Source organism: Molossus molossus, unplaced genomic scaffold (genome assembly GCF_014108415.1).
Source record: "Molossus molossus isolate mMolMol1 unplaced genomic scaffold, mMolMol1.p scaffold_m16_p_3, whole genome shotgun sequence".
Lineage (NCBI taxonomy): Eukaryota > Metazoa > Chordata > Mammalia > Chiroptera > Molossidae > Molossus > Molossus molossus.
In genome coordinates, this window is record NW_023425366.1 from 143,973 (window position 1) to 167,907 (window position 23,935).

The 23,935-nt window shown below is 50.1% G+C and overlaps 1 protein-coding gene across 1 annotated transcript in view; it reads right to left on the bottom strand.

Annotated features, from left to right (window-relative positions):
* Nucleotides 1-16,803, bottom strand: part of RAB3C (RAB3C, member RAS oncogene family) — a 112,606-nt gene extending 95,803 nt beyond the window's left edge. Inside the window, exons 1-2 of the mRNA XM_036280454.1 lie at nt 16,751-16,803; nt 4,108-4,335 (exon numbers count right to left, since the gene is read on the bottom strand). Coding sequence (XP_036136347.1) covers nt 4,108-4,335; nt 16,751-16,774 — 252 coding nt within the window. The 5' untranslated portion in view covers nt 16,775-16,803. The remainder of the gene's footprint in view (nt 1-4,107; nt 4,336-16,750) is intronic.
* Nucleotides 16,804-23,935: the final 7,132 nt, after the last annotated feature.

Below are 23,935 nucleotides of genomic sequence, written 5' to 3' on the forward strand. Positions count from 1 at the left end.
TCCGCCTGCACCGGATGGTGACACGGCTCTGTGGACGCTGCAGTGCGGGCCCGGGGCCAGGCACAGGCTGGAGGAGCAGACGGCATTTCTGTGAGGAGGACAGGGCCCCGCACCCGGGCCGGGCACAGCTCAGCAAGGACGCTCTCTGTGGCCGCCCTGGTCTCTGACGCCCTGAGCGTGAGTTTCCCATGAGCTCAGCCAGAGCTCAGACATGAAGACAGCAAAGAGAGAGGAAGACAGCAATGGTGAAGGGTGACCGTGAGCAAGAGAGACGCAAGAATAAGAAAATGCCCGTGACGATTCTTAAGAAGCAGTGACCCCGCTGCCCACTGGCCCCGTCCACTGCAAACCTCTGTTCTCTAAGCCAGACTCCACTCGTCGGCAGGGACAGTGATGTCTGGACATGAACAGTGCAGATCCCACGGGAAAGGGGGACCCAGGGTTCGCTTTTGGTCTGGCTGCCGACTCGGCCCCGGCCAGCGATGGTCAGCGCACCGTGTGCTTCCAGACACTGCGACAAACACAGACGTTCTCGGTAATGGAGGCACATTATTTCCATCTCCTCACTGGGAAGAAATCCACTCCACATGGCCATTCTCGAGGCTAAACTGCTTTTTAAACTAGAAGCAAAATATTATAGGCCCCAGCTGTGAAGTATTTTCCTATAATTAAAGTGAAAAATCACACTGAACTTCTCTCCAGTATATTCCTAACAGCATTAAATAAACACAAAATTGTAAAAGAGCCAGACTAAATCCTTGAAATCTCCAAAATCTTGAAAATGTGGGGTATCATAAAAATGATAATACAGTGAAAGTCAGCAAGAAATGTCAATACAGCAAAGAACAGAGGGAGTCGTGACCATACTAACAGAATAATAGTTTGTAACTAAACAAACGATGATATTTTTCTAAACACCTTTATTCCCAGGAGGTAACGAACTTCCGCAGAACGGGGGTGACACGTCCAAGGAGAAACGTCCTGTCTCCGTCGCCACGAAAACGCGTTACCGGAATGTGGGCTGTTGAGAACCCAGCTGTCCGGGGGGGGGGACCCCCACGCAGCGAACCACGAGCAGGAAGCAGGGAGCCCCCCGCTCTGCCCCCGACAGAAGCCCTTGGCAGATGCTGCCAACCGGGGCCCAGGCTCAGCCCAGCGCGGCCTGGACGTGACCTGAAGGCGGGTCAGCCCCAGAGGCCCGGCCGCCGCACACCCGGAGCTGGGACCCCGCCGCGGCTTCTTCTCCTGAAAGTCCCGCTGTCTGTGGGCAGCTCGAGTCGGCAGAGCAGCGGATCCCAAGTGCACCGGCCTCTGCGGCCTGGCCTGGGCGACGTCACCTTGGGTCGGACTAATCACCGTGAAGCCACTTTGCGTCTCTCCCTGGAAACCTGCGTGGCGGCCCCACGTCTGCACGTGTGCTGGGCCTTCCTCCTGTGCCCGCGGAGCCCGAGGCCGCGGACTGGGTCTCTGGGGACCGCTCCCAGCAAGCCCCTGCCCGCGCCGGACTCAGCTGGGGAGGCCACTCCCGGGGCCGCCCCAGGGCTCCAGGATGAAGACTTTGCCAGAAGAACAAATCATGGGACCAGGGGGCTGGAACTTTGCGCCCCACCCCATGACCGCGGGGAGGGGGCAGGTGCTGAAAATCAGATTAATCAGCAATGGCCAGTGATTTTAATCGACTGAGGCCATGGACTAAGGTCCATAAACATCCTAGAGGAGGCGGTGTGGAGAGCCTCCGGGTGGGTGACCACACTGACATGCTAGGGGTGACACCGCCAGAGGACAGAGAGGCTGCACCCCACATCTCCCCCCTTTGTCCCATGTGTCTCTTCTTTCCACCGTCCCTGAGTTGTATTCTCTGTAATAAACCACTAACAGTGAGTACATTGTTTTCCTGAGTTTTATGAGCTGTTCTAGCAAATTATCAACCGTGACAGGTGTGGTTATGGGAGCCTCCCGACTTGGATTGGTCTCCGGAGGCAGGGAGTCGTCTGCAAAACTCAGGTGTCTGCCTGTGGAGTCTGCTCATCCAGGTGGTTGCTGTCAGAATCCGGTTAGACTGCAGGACAGCCAGCGGGTGTCCACAGGGAATCGGGAATGGCTGTCACAGGTGTGTGAGCAGAAGGGGACCTTCGTGTAGGCTGAGATGACAGCAACATCTCAACGTGTGTACACGTCAATATAAGTTCACATGAATACTGTGCTATGAACCAGGAAAAGCAGTTGTACGGTAATTAAAATGCAACGAGACGACAAACCGTCAACATCAAATGCATGATGTCCTGCAGTGGCCAAGCAGTAGGACCTGCACACATCTAACCCTTTTCCAGCACACACACATCACAGCACCAGGCGGCAACTCCCCGCGTGGCCACAGGAACCACACGCGGTGCCAGCCCTCTCCCTCCTGCATGTCTCCCCACCGCCTGGGCCCCTGGACAATCACGTGTTCCTGAACATCCCAGAATACGTGTGTGCGGTTGCCACCTTCACGACAGCACCGTGTTCAAGGAGACTTCTTCATGATAAAGCAGCGGGTACAGGTGCGGAGCCCACTCTTACAAGTTCTGACCTGAGTCGTAACTTGCCGGGAAGGAGAATCTCCTGGGAGCTGTCTGAGGGGACCCCTGCCAGCGCACCTCAGAGCTTCAAGACATGGAAAGGTCACCAGTTTATGGAAATGTTCTAAAAAGGGCTCTGCCCGGGACTTGTCTTTCTCTCAACATTCCGGACTCGAGAGGGAGGTGTTGTGGGTCCTCGGTCAGCCCGGCCCAGCAGCGAGTGGTACCAGAACCGAATCAGAAGAAACCTCACCACCTGGGAAACACCTGTTCATGGCTCGAATCAGCATCAGCCGCAGAGGTAACAGAGCAGGAAAAGGGGCTGAGCTAACCGGAAACATTCGGCAGGTGTATCTGTCCTTGATGTCTTGGGCACTCATGGTCAGCACGCAATTACCTCTGGGTAATGGAGCTGTTGGTCCCACTCTCATTTACCTTGAACCCGTTACCCACACTCCTTTCTTCTGTTTCTCACTTGCTATTCTAAATTTACCCCAGCAATCTAGTAAAGCAACCTCTGATCTTCTGCCAAATTGTCCCAAACTGACTGGACAACCTTGTGCTTAGGGGAACACGCTGTTTTAAAATGCACATTTTACCTTGTTTCTGTTCGTTTTATTTGTGTGGGTAAGTATAGCTGTTAGAGCTAAGAGCACAAAGACGCGTAAATCAACCGTGTTCAAGGTTATATCTGCACTTTTTGAAGGGACAGACTTAAGCTTTTTCTACATTTGGGTGTTTGCCTTTTTCTTTCAAGTGCCCAGGACAGGCTGCTTCCTGGGCTCAAAAGGTGGGATCCGCCTGTTCTGTGGATTAGGAACCTGGTGCAGAAGAGCTCAGACGCCTCACGGTCACGGGCAGAGCCAGACTTACCCCGGCTGCCCCTTCCACCAGCCAGCGCCATGCAGGTTTTCTCTCCCCAGAGACTCACCAGAGCACCCCTGGCAACTGGCATATCGTTTCCACACCTGAACGAGGCTTCTGCTCCTGCCCCGGACGCACACCGCCCGGGACACACACCGCCTGGGACACACACCGCCCCGGACACACACGGGCCCGGACACACACCGGCCCGGACACACACGGACCCGGACACACACCGGCCCGGACACACACGGGCCCGGACACACACCGGCCCGGACACACACGGGCCCGGACACACACCGCCCCGGACACACACCGCCCCGGACACACACCGCCCCGGACACACACCGCCCCGGACACACACGAGCCCGGACACACACGGGCCCAGACACACACCGCCCCGGACACACACCGCCCTGGACACACACCGGCCCGGACACACACGGGCCCGGACACACACGGGCCCAGACACACACGGGCCCGGACACACACCGCCCCGGACACACATGGGCCCGGACACACACGGGCCCAGACACACACCGCCCCGGACACACACGGGCCCGGACACACACGGGCCTCGGACACACACCGCCCCAAAGAGCGGCTGCGGGGCGGGGCCGTGGGCCGCAGGAGGCTCCCTCCCACGCGCTGCAGCCCCCAGACCTCAGTTCCCGTCACTCACCCAAATCTGAAGCTTGATTCTCTTCTCGTGTTTGAACACGGTTTTCACCTTGAAGTCGATGCCCACGGTGCTGACGAATGCAGACGTGAAGGAGTCGTCGGCGTAGCGGAACAGGAAGGACGTCTTGCCCACGCTGCTGTTGCCGATGATGAGCAGCTTGAACATGTAGTCGAAGTTCTGGTCCGAGGCGTCTTTCCGGCCGCCCCTGGCATCCTGCGCAGCGGCCACCTGGGCGGACAGAGGGAGAGCAGGTCGGCCTCCGTGCTGCGGAAGCTGGGGCACCCCCGCCACCGGCACCCCGAACAGGTGTGGGACCGGCAGCAGTGGGTGCGCCGGCTCGGGTGCCGGCTCCCTGGCCGCGGCCCCGGCTGCAGGAGCGCGCAGCGACCTCCGGGGGGCGCTTGTCGCCGCCCCGCCTGCAGGGCCCCTCGCGCACCGGAGGGGACCCCTGCGAGGGCCGCGCGAAGCTCCAGGCGAGGAGCGGCCTGGGCCCTGGGCTCGGACACCTCATGGTCCCGGCTGTGGAAGCACCGCAGTGTTGACCGGCAGCGCCTTTTTCCCGAAGTATCTGAATATTAGTCGCGCCCCTTTTCCAGGCAAGCACACCGAACGCGTATCTGTTTCATCTACTAATATCACCACAATACGACATCGGAACATGAACCGCCGACTCTTGCAAATAAAAAATGATCACGGCAAACACGTGTGGTTCAAATAACCCTCAGGACAGCCCTGCGCGGTGGGGCCTTCACTCTCTCCAGTTAGAAGGAGAAAACCAAGACCCACGGTACCCAGTCAGGTGCTCGGCTTCACGCACCGGGCCCCAGAGGCAGTGCCAGGCGTGCTCCTGACCCCAACCTGTCCTCCGATGCCGCGGGGAAGCGTCCCTGTGGGAGAGGTGAGGGGTGCTCTGGACCCCCACTGACTGGCTGTGCCACGGACTCTGTGGCTCACACTGCTGCCCCCCCCTTTACATGAAGTGGAAAAAACTGTGATCTCACTTAAACGCCTGTGAAAATGTGCTCGTGGAAGCAGATCTGCAGAGCACCCAGCACAGCATGGAGAATGGCCTCCTGTTCCCCGTGGAAGCTTCACGTGGAAGCTGCTTGATTTCCCCTTATTGTGACAGCCGTGCCAGCGTCTGCCAACAACAATGCAGCAGTACTTGTAAACATCATTGGGCTCTACCTGGAAAAAGGCATTTCGAATGACAGGTCATGGTTCTTCACTTACAATGACCTTTTCTGATGCCATGAATTCTTCTGCAGTTACTGTGCTACCCAGTGAGACAGCCATGAGTCACATGTGCCTCTTTATACTTAATTAGAATTGAATAAAAGTGAGCGTTCAGTCCCTCTGTCACAACAGTCGCTGGGGCCAATGGTCACTGCACTGGGCAGACAGGTACTGAGCACCACGGTAACTGCGAGGGCTCTGAGGACAGGGCCAGGCCACACGGACCTTTTTCATTTCCCATAAACTCTGGTTAACAATGACAACTGTCTGTTGGGGATGGCGAGGACAGAAGCCCGGCAGAGAATGACATGCTAGAAACAGTGATGAGTGCTCGGGGTGTGTGTGTGTGTGTGTGTGTGTGTGTGTGTGTGTGTTTACAGACAACAGAGGAAAATGGTAAGATGTTCCCTTTCTACAAATACTTATTGCCAGTAAGGAAACACAATTATGTGCATAAGAATATGAACAAAACGAAAATCAGTGTATATTATAAAATTTAAGGGCAGTAACAATTCTGATTGCATCTCACACTTCCATGTCAAGTATAATACAAGCTTAAGCATCTCTCTTTTGAGCTCATGTCACCACACTGACATCTCTGGCAATTATGACCTGTGAGAAGTGTGTACCTGGAGGACACCTGGGTCATGAACACCAGCAGATACCATCACTTTCCTTTCTGGACCAGGAGTCTACCCACCAAGACAAACCTGCCCCAACACACACCAGCCAAGGACAAGAACAGACTGTAATCCTTGAGTGTCAGGTGAGCAGTGATGTCTCACTCTGATGACTTCTGACACCCAGGAAACCAGGTACAGTAACTGTCTTGTTGGGCACATTCCCGAAGACATCATTCTTTTAACAACCAATACTCACCCCTCATGGAGCCGCTAGGCTCAACCAGCCTGCAGATGGCCAACACTAATATCTTGTTGCCATCTTGTACATGAGCCGGCCCAGACCCCAGGTTCCGGAGGAGAGTGTCCAGCTGAGGCCCAGTCAGGACACAGACACGCCTGGTTTCCAAGCTGCTCACTACCTGACAGTGACGGTACACGGCACCCCACCCTCAGGCGGCACCGTGCCAGAGCCTTGTGGACCTCCAGGTCGCCTCAGAGAGAAACAGGATGAATTCTCTGCTGCTATTGATCCTGTCTGATTCCAACACCAGACTATTCCAAAACCTGCAGAAATAGAGGCACCCGCGATGTGTAGACGTTTTGAATATCATTGTGGAGATTTAGATGGAGAACATCACCGTGGGGCTTTCTCCAGTGCGGGAACCCAGTACGTCCAGCCTCATGGGCTGCTGGGCCCGGTGGTGTCGCCGCAGAGCGGGGCATGGGCCCAGGGGCTCCAGGGCGAGGGGCACGGGGCTGCTCGGCATGTGCCCAGAGCCGCTGAGGGACCAGTGACCACTTTCTGGAAGATTCTTGCTCCTATTTCCTGATTTATATCCCCAGTAGGACTCACAGACAGCCAGACAGATGTGGAGTGGGAATGTGTGTGGTTTATTAAACTTAGATGAAATAAATCCTGGCTCGCAGGAGGGAGAAGCAGACGCCCCAATGCCCTGCTGGGGACAGAAATGGGGCAACGTGACAGCAAGTCGAAGGGAATGACAGGATTCGCTGTGAGGGTTCACTGCCGCCTCTCCACACTAAGTCATGCGAGCATGTTCAACATTGTCGTGGAAAAGTATAGCTAAAATTTGAAAACATGAGTAGGCATGAAGTAACCTCCCGCAAGAGGATCGACAAAGATGACCACAGAAGCTGTGATCCGAATCCTCAGTGACGTGTTGAAGAGTCTCCTGCACAGACGTATACATTCAACAGGATAAAAAGTTCATTTTTATTTGTCTCCAATCTGATTAGCATTTTGATCAGGGTCTTAAATGAATATATCAACTTCATATTGACCAAATTTAGAAATGACACGACTTTGGAATGGATAGCTAATTTTTCTTTTTCATGGAGACAGGCATATTGTAAAATTCACTGATTTAGCAAACCACAGGCAAACTGAATTAAACTGATTGGCTTAGATGATAGCTAATATTTTTAATGAAAGGACATAAAATGATCAGATCTGGATTAAATTGCAAATCAAAACAAGCAAAAGAACACATAATAGGGTCAATTTAAAGATTGATCCTTCCACTAAAAGTAAATTGCCCAAGGCTAAGCCGGGGATGGGAAGACCGATGTTTATGACAATGACTGAAAAAGTGCTGAGCATTTTGGGAGACTTCGTGTTAAGTGAAGAGTGTCAGGTGTGATAGCACATTTCACTCTACACTGACAGAGGGTGGTGATGGTGGGAGCCACACCCGGGGCTTCGGCACCTGGAGAGACGCCCCAGTTAACCTAGCAGCTGAGGTCCTCCCGGCAGGCAGGAGGAGATGAAACAGGGGCCATGATTGGTCCTAAGACATGTGGGGTCTCCTCTGGCGGGAGCGGACTGGCAGAAGCTACGGGAGGAGAGGCTCACTGAAATCTAAGGAAGAAATGTGCAGCGGTTGCAGGTGGTCAGCGTGAAGTCGGCTGCCTCACAGCCTGGTGAACTCCGATCCCTCAGTGTGACGGAGAAGCTCCATCTCTCCTGGGCTGCTCGGACGCTGGGGGATTCTTTTCAACTCTATGATTCTTATTTTGGACATTAATTCAAGATTAATGCAATTTAAAGACTGTGGAAGGTTACTTCATGCCTACTCATGTTTTCAAATTTTAGCTATACTTTTCCACGAAAATGTTGAACATGCTCGCATGACTTAGTGTGGAGAGGCGGCAGTGAACCCTCACAGCGAATCCTGTCATTCCCTTCGACTTGCTGTCACGTTGCCCCATTTCTGTCCCCAGCAGGGCATTGGGGCGTCTGCTTCTCCCTCCTGCGAGCCAGGATTTATTTCATCTAAGTTTAATAAACCACACACATTCCCACTCCACATCTGTCTGGCTGTCTGTGAGTCTTACTGGGGATATAAATCAGGAAATAGGAGCAAGAATCTTCCAGAAAGTGGTCACTGGTCCCTCAGCGGCTCTGGGCACATGGCGAGCAGCCCCGTGCCCCTCGCCCTGGAGCCCCTGTGCCCATGCCCCGCTCTGCGGCGACACCACCGGGCCCAGCAGCCCATGAGGCTGGACATACTGGGCTCCCGCACTGGAGAAAGCCCCACGGTGATGTTCTCCATCTAAATCTCCACAATGATATTCAAAACGTCTACACATCGCGGGGGCCTCTATTTCTGCAGGTTTTGGAATCAGTCTGGTGTTGGAATCAGACAGGATCAATAGCAGCAGAGAATTCACCCTGTTTCTCTCTGAGGCGACCTGGAGGTCCACAAGCTCCGTGCGGCGCCGCCTGAGGGTGGGGTGCCGTGTACCGTCACTGTCAGGCCGGTAGTGAGCAGCTTGGAAACCAGGCGTGTCTGTGTCCTGACTGGGTCTCAGCTGGACACTGCTCCTCCGGATCCTGCGCTCTTAACCGGAAATGGTTCCGTCCGTAGAACACGCCCTCGCAGTTCCTACTGTTTGTGGGCAAGAGGCTTCCACACCCAACACGTCCACTGTGTAGAGTTTCATAGGTACCGATGTAAGTCCCTTACAGTTATTTTCTCGTTTCCAATATGAGAGGAAACAAGGGGCATTCACCTGACCTCTCGGGATAGCAGCTGAGCCCCGGGGGACCCTTGTGCGGATGGAGGTGTCCTGTGGTCTGGAGAGGCTGTGGAACGGAAGCTGATCATACACCTGTGCTGTGTGTGACCTGTCCAAGGACATCGCCTGACACCCAGTGACCTCTGGAGAGTCACTAAACTTGTGAAACCCTTTTCTAGAAATTGAGATACGGCTGAGTTTTATGTCTGGACTAACAAGGGGGCAGAATTCAAGTGTTTACATGTCATTCTTTTGATCAATCAGGTCTGGAATCCACAGGATTATCACAGTAATTATGGGGAAACTTATATGGCCCTCGAATTGGTTTTAGGTGAAGCTAATTTCTGATAGTGAATTTGGTAAATTACCAGATTCCACAATATCATTATAGATAATACTGTATTATAAGCTTAAAAGTTGCTACAAGACTAGGTCGTAATTGTCCCTATCATACAAAAGAAATGATAATTACATGAGGTGTTAGCCACCACCATGGTAGTAATCATATTGCAATATGACTGTATCAACTCAACATGTTGTACACTTAAACTTATACAATGTTATATGTTAATTATATCTCAATGAAAATATGTTTTTTAAGTCCACACATCATTGTTTTAAGGTGAGAACTCATTAAGAGGCTTCCATATATAAATATGAAACGGCGTATACATAAAATATAAATACAAATATACATTATCTTGCATACGGATGGTTATCTCCATCCTTTCCCAAAACCTCTCTGAATGATGGCGAAGGGTTTTCACGGAGTAAAATTCCATGCAGACAAAGAGAAGTAGAAAAGTGAGGTAACAGAAATTTGGGGTTCAGGAGTGAATGGTGGACAAAGGGCGCCCTGGGCCTGCGGAGCCTGGAGTGGCCCAGCAGTGGACATGCTGGCTGTTTGGTCATGGGTTGGGCTGCAGTGACCAAGCCTCCTGGTCCGCCTGGGCCTGGGGTTCAGGGACCACAGCAGGACTTTCGGCAGCAAGACCAGCAAGCGGGGACAGTGGGTCACCTGGTTGGGCAGGGCGTGCAAACAGGAAAATGGATCCCCTCATGCCTCCCTGACCCCACGGAGCCAAACAACTCCCTTCCCCATATACTGCTTTTTAAAACAAAATGAAGTGTAAAATATATATATTTTTTTAAAATCATTCTTGACATTCACACTCCCCATAGGCAGATGTCAATTTATAAAAATGAAAGGGCCTCTCTCTTAGCAACAAACGTAAAGAAGCCTTTAAGACTTTTGTCCTGGATATGGATACAATATACACAGGCTTTATCGTCATTTCTTGGTAGCAAGAAATACCAGACACCGTTCTCAAATACCTACTTCCCCTAGCTGGTTCCACCTCCACTCAGGAATACAAAACTAAACCTCACAGGGCACACAGACCCAAGAGTTCCCACCCCGGAGGCCTCCTGCACTCTAAGCAATTAGAACCCTCAAAGTGGAGGAGGGGACCCGCAATTTATTTTCTAAGAGTCAGGGGAGAGGCCGGGGAGCGGAGAGGGGAAGCAGCAGGGAGAAGGGGCTCTGGGGCTACAGGAAGGGGCCCAGGGAGCGGAGGGGAGAAAAGCACCCGCTATTTTAAAGTTCCCGTGTGATCCTTTGGATCAGTCAGGTTTGGAATCCACTGGATAATCAACGGTCCACGTGGAAGCCAAGGCAGGGCACACGCCAGGGCCTCAGGGACAGATCTAGGTAAGAGGCGGCTGAGTCATCCGACATGCAGGCCGATTTCCAGGGGTGTGGAAATGGAGCCCCAATGCTCTCTACAGGCTGCTGCCCGCACCAGACCCCCTTCTGCCAATCCTGAGGGCAGGTCTCGTCCCCACAGTGTTGTCTCTCAGGACAGTCTACATGGGACGCCGGGGCTGCCCACACAAGCTGAGTTCTGAGAAGCTTCTCTGCCCTGGTGGAGAACTGGGACCCTCTGAGGGCCGGAGACATGACGCACTGTGAGCTCCGGTCAGACATGAGGAGGCACAGCCCCTCAGAAGCAAGAGCCTCGTCCTCGGAGCAGAGCTGAGCCCGCTCAGCCAGCTCTGTGGCAGGGGGCCTTGACCTTCTCCATCAGTCATTTTAAAAATAACACAAAATTATGCTTCACTTCCCCCTGCTCCATAAGAAAGCACCCAAGAGCTATAGGACGCTGTGTCCACACCAAAACCACAAATGAAGAATGACTCCTGCAAAAGTGTCTCTTACCAACGAGAAAATAGCAATTAGACCTAATGGACAGGCACAGTACGACTGATATAAGGAAAAATCTCTCTTAAAGTACCCAGTAAAGTACTCTAAAAATTCCCACTGGGGTAAAAAAACAAATTTTAATGTGTTTCCTAAGAACTATTCATCATTAAATATTTTTAAAATATTAGATATTATTTTTAAGTATTTAAGCCCTCAAAAAATGCCTCCAGAGATTTGCTATAAAGATTCCTTCCAAGATTTGACTTTGAGTGGTAAACTCATCAAAAGATACTGAGTGTGAGTATTCACGCTGGGCAGAAAATATTTTCAAATATATCTAAAGAACTAGTATCAAAATCATAAAGCTCTCCTGCAAATAAACAACAACAAAACCCAAAATGGACAAGAGGCTAAACAGACACTTCACAAAGGAAGATGTAAAGGTGGCCAGTGAACAGATGAAAATATGCAAACCATCCCTTGTCACCAAGAAGATAAAAATTCAAATCACAAGGAGATACCACAGAACACCCATCAGAGCAGCCTTCTCAGCCTTCCTGGTGCCGACCCTCTGATGCAGGTCCTCCTTTGGTGGTGGGCTACCTGCATGTGGGTGGACCCGCCCAGAGACCGACGGAGGAGCGGTGTCTTGTGTTTTCCGATGGTCTTAGGCGACCCCTGGGAAAGGGGTCACGACCCCCAGGTTGAGAACCGCTGCCTTAAAGGGACCGACGTTACAAAGGCCCTGACCCTGCTGAGGCTGTGGGGCCCGGAATGCTCACAGGTTGCTGGTGAAAGGTGCCCCCAGGCTGGCTGCTGGCTTCACTGTTCCTCATAAAGTTAAACATGCCTGACACCAGCAACTCTACGTCTACGCATCTACCCGAGAGAAATGAAAACATATTGTTATTAAAAGACTAATATGATAATGTTTATAGCCTTTATCATAATAGTCTCCAATGGGAAATAACCTCAAGTCCATCAACAGAATGGATTTAAAGACTGATGGCAGGTTGATACAACATACAATGTGCATCAAGGAATTATCGATAAATACAACCACACGGTGGACCCTCCGCACATCGTTCCACCACGATGAGCTGGACTCGAGAGAGCGTGCTGCGTCCTGCGTCGACACTGCGTGTCTCAGAGAGCTGCTTCGAGTGAGAAAACGTAACACTTCACTGTGTCAGTGGATTAAATGGGAAAAGAGCATGAATGAAGATAACTCTGGGGGCTGATTGGAAATGTTCTGTATCTTCACAGCGGTGTGTATTAGAGAGATGTATCCATTTATCAAAGTCCATCCACTTAAGATTTTGCTTTCAATGCATATAAATATCTCAAAAAACTATGAATGAACAAAGAAAAATGCTGAAAAATCTATATAATTCCAAATAAATCTAAAAGACTTAATCTTCACACGTCAAATCCCCAGCAGGGGGCATACAGGAGGTCGTAGTAACCTTGGAAATAAACTGTGACCTACTGCAATGGTTCCTAGAACCTCTGAACCCAGTTAATGAATGAAAAAAGGGGAAACATTTAATCCATATGACATTTGTTTTCAGGTGGCACAACTGTTTACATTAGGTAAGTTGAGTGTCCTTGCTATTAGAATAATTGCAGAAAACCCTTCCCTTAACATAAAAATATCATTCCTTCCTGGGATATGGTTGGAATTTCTAGTTCCAATATAAGCTTAAAATGGCAGGGGAAACTGGTTACACGCGATCCACAACTTCTTGGACTAAAAATATGGAAAATGTTTTTCCAGTCCAGAAGTTCATTTTTGCTCTAGGTTGATTCCCTCTCTACATTCCACCTTCCTTTGCAGAAGAAAGGCAGGTGTTTCATAAAGTTGCTCAAATGAAGGAAGAAGCTTTGTTTCCCCATCGTCGACGGGGGCTTCTTTGTCTCTGTAAGGGACGGGAACTAAATTTCCGATTCTCATAAAGACAAAGGGATCATCACTGAGGCTGGACATGGTCAGAAATTCGACAGTAATGAAGAGTGAGAATGCATGTACTTTTCATGGTCAAATGGTATTTAGACTTTACTTCTTTTTAACTTGTTTTTCTGTACAACATGACTGTATTTAATATTGATTATGGCTTTGCACCTCAACTTCATCTTCAGCCTACATCTATATTCTTTCTTCAAGCATCCTCATTTTTAGCCAAACAACCTCTTTTTATTTTGATTTTATTTTTTTGGCACTCTGCTTCATACAAAGGGTAGATGTTTTCCTTTGAAATTTCCCAAACAGTTAGAAGGCTCTGCATTCATGCCATAACCCAAAAACCTTATGCTCAAAACACCTGGAGGCTAAGCATTAATGGGAGACATTGGGTTCCATTTGGTCCTGCAGGGGAGTAAGCAAACCTACAAGGAACTCAACCCCCAGCAATAAAAAGCCATTTAAAAAACATTGGCCTTTCTGCAATGTTTGGTTTACTTCACACAAGTTTGTTTTATAAACAGAAGATAGAGACAATTTTTCTTTCTTCTGAACCAAATGAAGGGATCAGTTTACACCAGTGACGCCCTCACTCTGCACAACATTCTTCTGCGTCTTCTTGGGGAACCAACTCACGAAAGAGCAACATGGGCTTTCTAGGCAGAGATCTGACAGAACCTTGAAATTGCCATGCTGGGAAAGTCCTTTATTCTTAATAAGCTCCAGTTACCTTGACTTAATTAGAAACGGTGACCTCTAGGACTAAGGACTATTTTATATTTCACACGCACACGCACACACACACACACACACACAGATCTGATGTGAGGCACAGTGTTTGGCACAGACCACGCACTAAATATCTGGTTCCTGAACCAAACGACACTTTGTCCGCCGACGTCTTTCCCTCAGCAGTGAAGCTGCCATGTCACTGGGCCCTGGGGACTGACAGAGGCACCGAACGGAACAGCACAGAAGGACCATCTCCTGCATTACAATTCTAACCCATCAGTTGGAACACATACCAAATGCTATTCCTGGTTATTTAGTTACAAAGGAAATACAGATATCAAGTGTTATCACTGCATATTATTTTAATAGTCACGATGAAAAGCAATAATTATCCATCACTTTGTATCACTCCAAGAACAATACTTTTCAAAAAATATGCCCATATCAAAAACAACTACCTTGAACAGAACATCAAGATATAGGCACATAAAATGCTTTTTAAAAAAATTACATACTTTTTCAAAGGCTTCTTTAAGAAAATAGGTAAATTAGGGAATCAACAAATAAAACAGTTGTTTTATTTCACATCAACAAATGAACTAAATATTGTTAAATGGAGAAAAGAATCTCTTAGGATAATGCAACTATAGGATGAGGTTTTGCTTGTCACTCATTGTCCAGAAACCTAAGTAAAATTTGGGAGCATATATTTAAAATAATGATGTATTTCATTCAGCCTTTGAATGGAAGAAAAAAGAAATGCCAACTATTCATCTTATTGCATTTTCACATACCAGACTCTCCCGGAATGTGATCATGCAAGTATGCATGTTGAGACACTACTTGCCACTTTAGAAATATAAGCATGTTTATAGGTTTCATTATTCCCATCATTATGTGTTCAAAACCTGATTATAATGAAGAGTATGTCACCAAAACAACAATTTACTTGTTAAATTGAATCAATAAATGTGTTTTAATTAAATATACTACAGAAAATAGTCTGATTTCTTAAAATGTACATGTTACTCATGATGGTTTTTGGGCATTTAAATTTTTAAACCTCGAAAATCTAGTCCAGCTCTGGCTGGTTTTGCTCAGTGGTTAGAGCATCGGCTGGCGGACAGGAGAGTCCTGGGTTCAGTTCCCGCTAAGGGCACGTACCTCAGCTGCAGTTTGTCCCAAGCCCCAGTTGGGGTTGTGTGGGTGGCAGCCACTTGATATGTCTCTCTCACATCAATGTTTCTCTCTTTCTCCTCCTCCCTCTCTCCCTCCCACTCTATCTGAAGAAAAAATAAAAAATAAAAAAAATCTAGTCCAATGAATAAAGTGCACCATAAATATAAAAATAATTCCACCCATGAGTAAATGGATTTTTGTTACCTATTTTTATATTAATTCTACACGAGAGTACCTACTATATAGTTGATATAAAATCATTTAAAATATTTTCTAAGGCATCAATTTCATTTAGTTCTGTAAAATTTTAATGATGCTCTGAAAATTCTAAACACTCTTGTATGAAAATATAAATTAACATGCAGCGTGGCTAATTTTTTAGTAATTTATTTGGACAGAAAGACTTCAGTGCATATGTGGGGTTGACTTAAATACTAACAATCTACTTTTGAACTCTATTGTCAATGTTTACTTGTAATCAAATACGACTAATTTAGCCAGTCGGCAGTATCTCCAGGAATGGAAAATTATCATAACCAATATATCTTGATTGCAACAGCCTGTACCTTCATTGTCTGTCCAGACTGTTTTCACATCAGGTTTATAATGAAAAGCCCAGTCACAGACAGGCGTTAGCAAACACACTGGGGCTCCTGTTCTCCGGAGCAAATCAAATTTTCAATAACTCATAAGGCAATTTGAGGGCTTCCATTGTATAACCCTTCAACAAACAAATTCTAGATCTGTTGTTGTTTTTTTTTTTCCTCATTAGCAGTCCAATCAGTGTAGGACTTAATGCACACAACCCATAAAATACCTTCAAAGCAAATAGAGGCGTATGTTTGAAGTCCTTGGTTCATGAAGAAAATCACTGGGAAATGTTTAAGCAAGAATTAAGGTCAAATATTTATACTTGGCACAGAGGTGGGTCTCCAGCAGAGACAACCCCTTGCACACAGTGAGCCCCACTCTCCCGTGAACCCCGTTCATCTGCGCCTTTCTGTTGCGCGTGAGATCGTCTACTACTTGGTTCACGAAACACGGGCTGATGGTTCGCGTTCACGCATCTCTCCTTGAAAACAAAATGTAATCACGACGCTCAGGCACTGGAGTGGATGGAAGCAAACCTGAGTGGGGCTGAAGAGGCCGAAGGCACAGCAATGGGCTTGCTCAGGGTCGGGTGCAGGGATGAACCCGCCAGGGTCAGAGGTGAAGAGCAGGGGTGAGCCGCCCGGGTCAGAGGTGAAGGACCTCCAGGGTGCCCCTGTGCGCGGACGCTGCCTGGGCCCTGACCGAGGACGGGGACTGTGGGGCCCTAACACTGCGTCCCCTCCCCGCTCCTGGCCCGGAGCCCCTCAGTCCCGACCCCCGACCCCGGCACATCTGGACTCCCGCCGGCTCTGAGCCCGCGATCACTCCGCGGCCACAGACGGGAGACGGAGGACACACGACTCCGCGCCCCGACTGCTGTTCGCGGGCACACGGGCGCGCTCACCGTCCCTGCGGAGCCCGGGACAAGTGCCCCCATCGGTACAGCCTGGGCACAGCCCACAGCGCGGCGGACCCGTCTGTCCCGGACCGAGTCGGGTCGGCTCCTCGCGGTGGCCGCCTGGACTGAGGGTGGCAGCATCTCTGCCAGCCCCCCGAGGCCACAGCGCTGCACAGACCCACCTGCACCGGAGCTTCGTGTCTCATTGTTCTCGGGCGGTCCTGGCTCTCGGGGACGACAGCGCTGGCCCGGGCACGCGCTCCCGGCTCCCCGCTCTGCACCCGCGGGCTCCCCGACCCGCCCGATATCAGCACCGGCGCTGTCCCCTCGTGGGGGCGCATGCGCGGTCCGGCCCCCGCGCGCTCTTCTGGGAGTTGTAGTCTGGACCCCCGGCGCGTTCCGCGAGTGCGCGAACCACGAACTACAACTCCCGGCGACGCCGCAGACAGACCGCCGCCCCTCTGGCCACGCGCGGGCCGCGGCGCCTCTCTCTGCTGGGACCGCTCTCAGCCTCGCGCCCGACCCTCCGAGGTGCAGGCGAACGCGGCGACCCGGCTCAGCCTCGCTGCAGGTTTCTGGTTCCCACCTGTCGCCTCCCGAAGCTGCGCCGGGATTTCCCGGTTAGGAAACGCGCTGTCCGGTGCTAACGACCGATGCCAACGACACCTGCGCGCCGTCCCGACTCCACCCCCGACACCTGCCTTGGGGAACCCGGAAAGTTTGTCCCGCAGGCAGGGCCGGTGTCTGTGCCACCTCGAACTCGGGGAGGAAGCGGCGGGCCCCACACTCAGGAGCGAAGTGGGTGCCCGCACTGGCGTTAAGGCGCACACACGGACACACACAGACTCAGCGTTCCCGGGCTCCCCCAGTGACACGCACGCACGCGCACGCACATGCTCCGACACACCCTCCCACACCCACACGCGGACACGGGCGTGCGCGCGTCCACACTCACGCGCCCTCACACGCGTACACGAACGCGCGCGCGCTCACACGGACACACACGTCCATGAGGCGAGCTGTCCTGCAGACCGCACAGGGACCCCTTCGCTCACCTTTCCGTACAGATCCATGGCCGGGCGAGGTTCCTGTCCTCAGCAACGCTCCTTCTGGCGGAGGTGCGGGTCTTCGCAGGAGGCGCAGATAAACGCGCCGCACAATGGAGAGGGTGGGGTGGGGTGGCGGAGGGAAAGAGGGACGTGGCGCACAGCTGATCCGGACAGAAGGCTTGTTCCCTAGGGAGGAGCTTGCAGACCCGGCGGCGGCGCGGAGAAAGGGCTCCCAGGACCAGCGCCTGGGGCGCAACCGCGTGGGGCGGCCCCTCCCACCCCGGCCCGGTCCGCGTCCCCGGGCGCAGCCGCCGCCGGCCAGAGCCCTGCGTGCTCTGGGTTGTCACCCAAAGCCGGCCCTGCAAGCAAGACACCCGCCCCGGAGCCAGAGCCCGGCACAGGATGGCACCCTGGACCGTATCGAGTCGCCCTGTCCTTCCTCACGTAGGAGCTCCTTGTCTCACACTAGTTCAAAGGATTCTCAAATCTCTGAACTGCACTTTTATTCTACTTTCCGTCCCTCAGTTGACTCGGGTGTGACTGGCGGGGCTCCCTGCACCGTCTGCAGTTCTCTCCCCTTAAGCGTAGAAGGTGATCAGGCCAGTAAGGACGCTGCTTTGGGCAAGTGTCCAAAGGACTGTGACTGGAGGCAGAGCGGGGGACAAGTGCACTTGACTTTGGCACAGAGACATGGAAGTAATACCTGAATCAGCTCGAAACTTCATTGCCCCCGACAAAGCAGTAGAACGGAGGTTCTGAATCTAAATGTGCTTGAGAATCGGGGGGCGGGGGGCAGATTCACATACTCAAGGCATGAGCAGAGATCTGATTCACTAGCATTTTAAAGAAACACTCCCGCAGTTCTGATGCAAGTGGTCCTTTGCGTAATTCGAGAAACATCGACCTAGAAGAATGTATATGTAAGAGATTTTTAAAAATACAAACTTTAACAAATTCACAGATTGACTCAATAATGCAAACACAATGGATTGGGAACCCACTGTGTGCCATTAATTTTAGGGTATTGTTTTAAGAATTCTGAGATGTGTCTTCTAATCTTGCAAAAACTGAGAATGTAATGTGATATCACCTAGGTAAACAGGGTGCATAACTACTCATAAAATACATTTTTAAATGCTCCCCTCATAGTTGAGGTGGCGTTACGGTTACAGCAACTGCATTGAAAGTAGCTAATAAAAAATAAAATTAAAGATCAAAGGGACTTCAGTGTAGAGTTTCATGGTAGCAGCTTATTAGAAAATAAAACCTCAGTCATTTTTAAAATATGCATGTAAAGGTTCACCTCTTTATAAATGTTTTTCCAGGAGAAGTACCAAAAAATAATACTGACAGTTAAATGTATGGACTTATTTGGCATTTAGTAATAAAAAAAAAAAAAAAAAGTCACACCGGTGCTTATGCGTGGTCTTTCCTCAGAGTTTCCTGTGATTCTGGTGCTATCATCACCTGAGCTTCCAGAACTCCAACAGCCTTCTACCACATGACATATTTAAATATTACAAATGCCAAACTGCTACACATCTCTGAGCAAAGTCCATCTCTCTTCGACATTTTACTAAAATAATATGTATCCTCAGTTTTCTAGTATCCCATGTGCGGAAGAATCCACAAAAATTGAGTTGTGAAAATACTATCAGAGTTGCAAGAGGTTTGGGGTAACTTAGCTCTGTCCTGTTTCTTGTGCCTTTTGGGGTATTTAAGTTGGTGGAGAGAGAAATAAGAAAGGTAGCCAGGGATCAACTAAACCAACAAAGATGGACTGGCGCTGATTCTCTCCCTAAAGTACCCTTTAGTTTTGCAAGAAATCAGGCCACCATCTATGAGTTTTGTTCCCAAGGTCACCATGGGGCTGCTGGAGCTCCAGCTCTTACATCTACCTTCTGGGAGGCAAGAAGAGGTGATGGAGGGCATCCCCACATAGGTGCTCGTACATTGCAGTGCCTAGAAATTACCCTTATGACCACACCCAGGTACAAGGCAGGCTGGGAAATGCAGTCCTGATTTTGGGTGCACAGGTGCCCAGCTGAACATCCTGAACGGTATTGAACCTGAGAGGTATTGAAAGGCACCTGGTGGTCTCCACCACAGGCATCAGGGGGACTCTACCATAAAAGTCATTGCATACCACCTTTGCAATTTTATTGGAATGTAAATGCCTATTTAAAAATGTACCCATTCCCAAGGGTCTCTGTAGTTTAACAGCAATCAAAGCCTTAAAATTAAGGAATGACCTGGAAGTTAGACTCCAGCTCTTGTTGAGGAGACAGGGGAAGAGGGAAGCCTTCTCCCCTTACAGATGCATCTGCCGCCATCTGTTAGGACTGACACTGGGAAATACAGCTGGGACTGAACGTGAGATGAGGAAGCCCTGGAAATTCTCGGGCTCCCTCACGCAAACCTTGCCCGCACCCACACACACAGCGAGGCCAGAAACCTCCAGCACCTTCCCCGCCCAGCGCAGCTGTTTCTGACCTGAGCCCGCCTGTGGGACTCAGAGTCGGCTGGGCTGCGACTTCACGCCCTGCAGCACTGGCGTCCGGACATGCTACCGACTGTCCCACGTTCCCTTCGGAAGAAATTAAACATCTCCGTGACGTCACTGATTTCTTTTTCATTAAAAGGAAAAACCATTTTAACGCATTCCTGCTTGTGAGGAGTGAGTTAACCCACACGCATCGTCAATATAAGTAAGGTGTTTTTAAATAATAAATAAATGAACTCCAGTTGAATGAAAAGAAAATGTTTTCTTTCTATAACATAAATACGATCCTATTAGTGATAGCTACCCTTTCCTCCATATCTATCTTGTGGGAGGCATTCTGTATATATCATTCCATCTAGTCCTCAATGACATCACAAGGTAGTGTTATCAACCTTATTTTACAAAGAAGAAAATGAATAGAGAGGGTAAACATTTTGCTTACGGGCACCTCGCTAGTGAAGTGTTGGGCCTGGATTTGAAGCTCAGGGTTATGTGGTCCCAAAGCCCAGCCCATGGTTTGCTCATAAAAGGTTATATGTTTCATAATCGCTTGCAAAGAAGTTCTAGCAGACTGTGTTGTTGTTGGCCGTGCTTGGGAACAAGGACATTACATACAGAGTCCTTTCGTGGGATTGCTGGTTATTAGATATCTTTTCACATACTTTTTAATTTGAAAACTGTCAACATTTTCAGATAAACACCAAATCATTTGATGCACTAGAAATATCATTAAGGAGCTTGTATCAAATTCAGATCTTTTGGGAAGACAGTTTTATAATAAACAGATTAGAATTACACAAATTATGAGAAAAACAGAGGACTGCTAAACAATAATTTCCACATTCATACAAAGTACTGTTGAGCTACTGGTTTTAGACTGGTATGTTTGGGTGAAGTCTAGGTGACCTACATCTTTATGAAGCTGTGGTGTACTTCCAAAGAAATAGATATCATTATCTTTTTTGGAAAACCATTACTCTTATAAAACCGCTGTATATTTTGAAAACAATGTTATAATCAAGGCCCGACTTAACTATATGCATTGCAGATAAGCTTTCTACCTCTGAGCTTCGGACCAGAACAGAGCACAGGGTGCCCTGCACGGAGGACCTTGTGAGCCTGCAGCAGTGTGGAGGGTATGTGATTTGGGGGTTGGGGCTGGAGGCGGGGAGACACCCCGCACAAGGCCAGCCACAAGCAAGGACACGGCAAACAGCCCCCCTGCACTTCCACAGGAAACACGGCAGATCCGCGCAGAGACAGATCTCACAGACACCTTAGCTCAATCCCCACTTTGTGGGTAAAGAGTTAAGTCCCAGGAAAGTGAACACTTGCCGGAAGCCTGTAGTTCACCTGGTGCTGTTGGGCTCGGACACATACTGGATAAAAAACTGTTCTGACAGAATAATTTGTTAATATAATCAATTATTAGGTGTACCAATAATTTTCATTGAGTTGTTTTTAGGTTTCCGTATTGTAGTTTACAATGGAGAGTCAAAAAGGCCTTCTATCTTCATCCTCAGTAGGGCCCCAAACTAGTTCAGGGGCCAGACACAGAAACAGGTAACGCAGGCAGACGGCAGCAGCAGAGATAGCAGGGCAGAGCCCGACAGCGGCCCGCCCACTCTCATCACATAACTGCTCTCAAGAGTCACTGAGAGAGCGGCCAGTTCAAGGGAATTCTGTGGAGTAATTGATGCCTCTAGATAAGACGATCATCCAACCGTAACTGTAGAAGGAGAGACAGACCCAGAGACCTTCCAGGCAGCTGGAAGATAATTTAGTTCTTCTGAGTGTGCAGACAAAGCAAATCAAGGCTCGAGACTGATAAGACAGCAACACCACAGCCAGGACGAAGATACCAAACACAGCACATCAAGACTACAGTTCTCTGTAAATACGCAATCCAACAATGTCCGCTGTGAACATGTATTTGTTATCTTACAAGATGACCAAATTTCTGCTCAAAAATCATGCAATTACCAGACATTAAATCAAGTCAGAAACCTTCCCCCAAGGCATGTGTCTGATGGCAACCTCTCCTCCGCTGGTGGAGATACAGGGTGTAAGGTCAGAGGGGGTTGCATATAACGCTTGCTTCTTCAGATAAGGGCTTGTGAAATATTTTACATTCTATTCTTTTAAAAATGTGAGCATAACTGAGCCACAGAACCAAGGTTTCATCATTGTTCTAATAAAAGTTAAACTTGACCCATCCCCATATATTCAGATGGTTACACGGTTCAGTATCAACCGACTGGACAGGAGTGGGGGCTGGGGTTTCCCCCTCCTCTCTCCTCGGGTTACACAAGGACCTGAGGGACAGGCAGGACAGGAAAGTGGCAGGGGCTGGACCTCTTCGATGGTCACTGCTGCTGCTCTTCTTCAGGTCAAGGTGGCCCATTAGCCTCCGAAATCCTGTTCCAGACCCCAGGCCACGAGCACAGAGTGTATCAGTTAGCTTTGCCGTGCAACGACCTCAAACGTCCGTGACTTAAAGAACCAGCACTTTAGTTCACGAGCCTGTGGGTGACAGCTGGGACGGGCGTGGGGAGCAGGTGTCTCTGTCTCAGCTTCACCCAGGCCATGTCTCTGGGCGCCTAGCAGGCCATCTCGAGTCTGCACAGAGCCGCTCTGCAGGGTCTGGGAGAAAGAGCAGACACACGGGCCTCGCATTCGGAACAGGTAGAGAACCCCTTTAGCCGGAGTCAAGGTTCAGCTCAGAGGCAAGAGGTGGACAAGTAAACGTGACTGTTTCTTCTTCTTGTGAGTCCTCACCCAAGGATATTTCCATTGATTTTTAGATAGAATGGAAGGGAGGGAGGGAGAGAGAGAGAAACATGGATGTGGAACAGACACATCAATGGGTTGCCTCCCACATGACCCTGACTGGGGCCGGGATCAAACCTGCAACCGAAGCACGTGCCCTTGACCGGAACCAAACCCGTGACCCTTGGGTCTGAGAGCCCACATTCTAACCGCTGAGCCAGACCAGCCCGGCTCAACTCAACTTCTTGGTGAGAGGAGTTGCAAAGTCACAGTTCAAAGCACACAGACACCAGGAGGAGCGGGGGATGTGGCCTCTGTCAGAACCACGCTCGGCCAGCCGGCCGGACGCGGCCTCGCTGCTCCCGGCCCCAGGTCTCCGCCGGCCTCGCAGGGCCCCTCAGTCACTGAACTTCTTTGGATTAATCCTACTTGGAGTAATCCAGGTTAATTATTTACACAGACCTAAACCTTTAATAAGGAAAATGTGTTCAGGAAATTCCTCCAACTCAGCCGCAGCAGCTGATGCCGTCTTCAGGACCCACAACGCCCCAGAAGGTAAGTGAGGTGAGGATCCTCGGACAAGGACGCACAGGCCTCGTCTCCACCCAGAAAGGGCTCCCTTCGTCCCCCAACCACCCACGGGCCGGGCACTCAGCTGCCCCAGCTTCTCATCACAGCTGCCTCCCCGCTGCTCCCCTGCCTCGCAGTGCACAGGAGAGGTGAGCTAGGACAGCTGTCAGCCACCTCCAAGCAATTTCGTAGGCAATGTCTTGTCCACGCGTGTTATCCGCACGAACCGCACCCTCTCTCTCTCCAGTCCTTCGGCCCTTGGACGGCCTGGGTGCGTGTGGTTCCCGGAAGGAGACTATCATCTCCTCAAAGCACATGCTTGACGTGGTCGAGCCATCATAGTTGAATACTTTCTTTGTATCGCCGTGACTTTCCAAAATGTGCATTTTTTAAATTTTATTTGCTAAAGACCCTGATGTAAAGAATAGTTTCTTCTCATAGCAGCAAAGGCCTCTCAAAGGAGAGCTGCTTAGGCT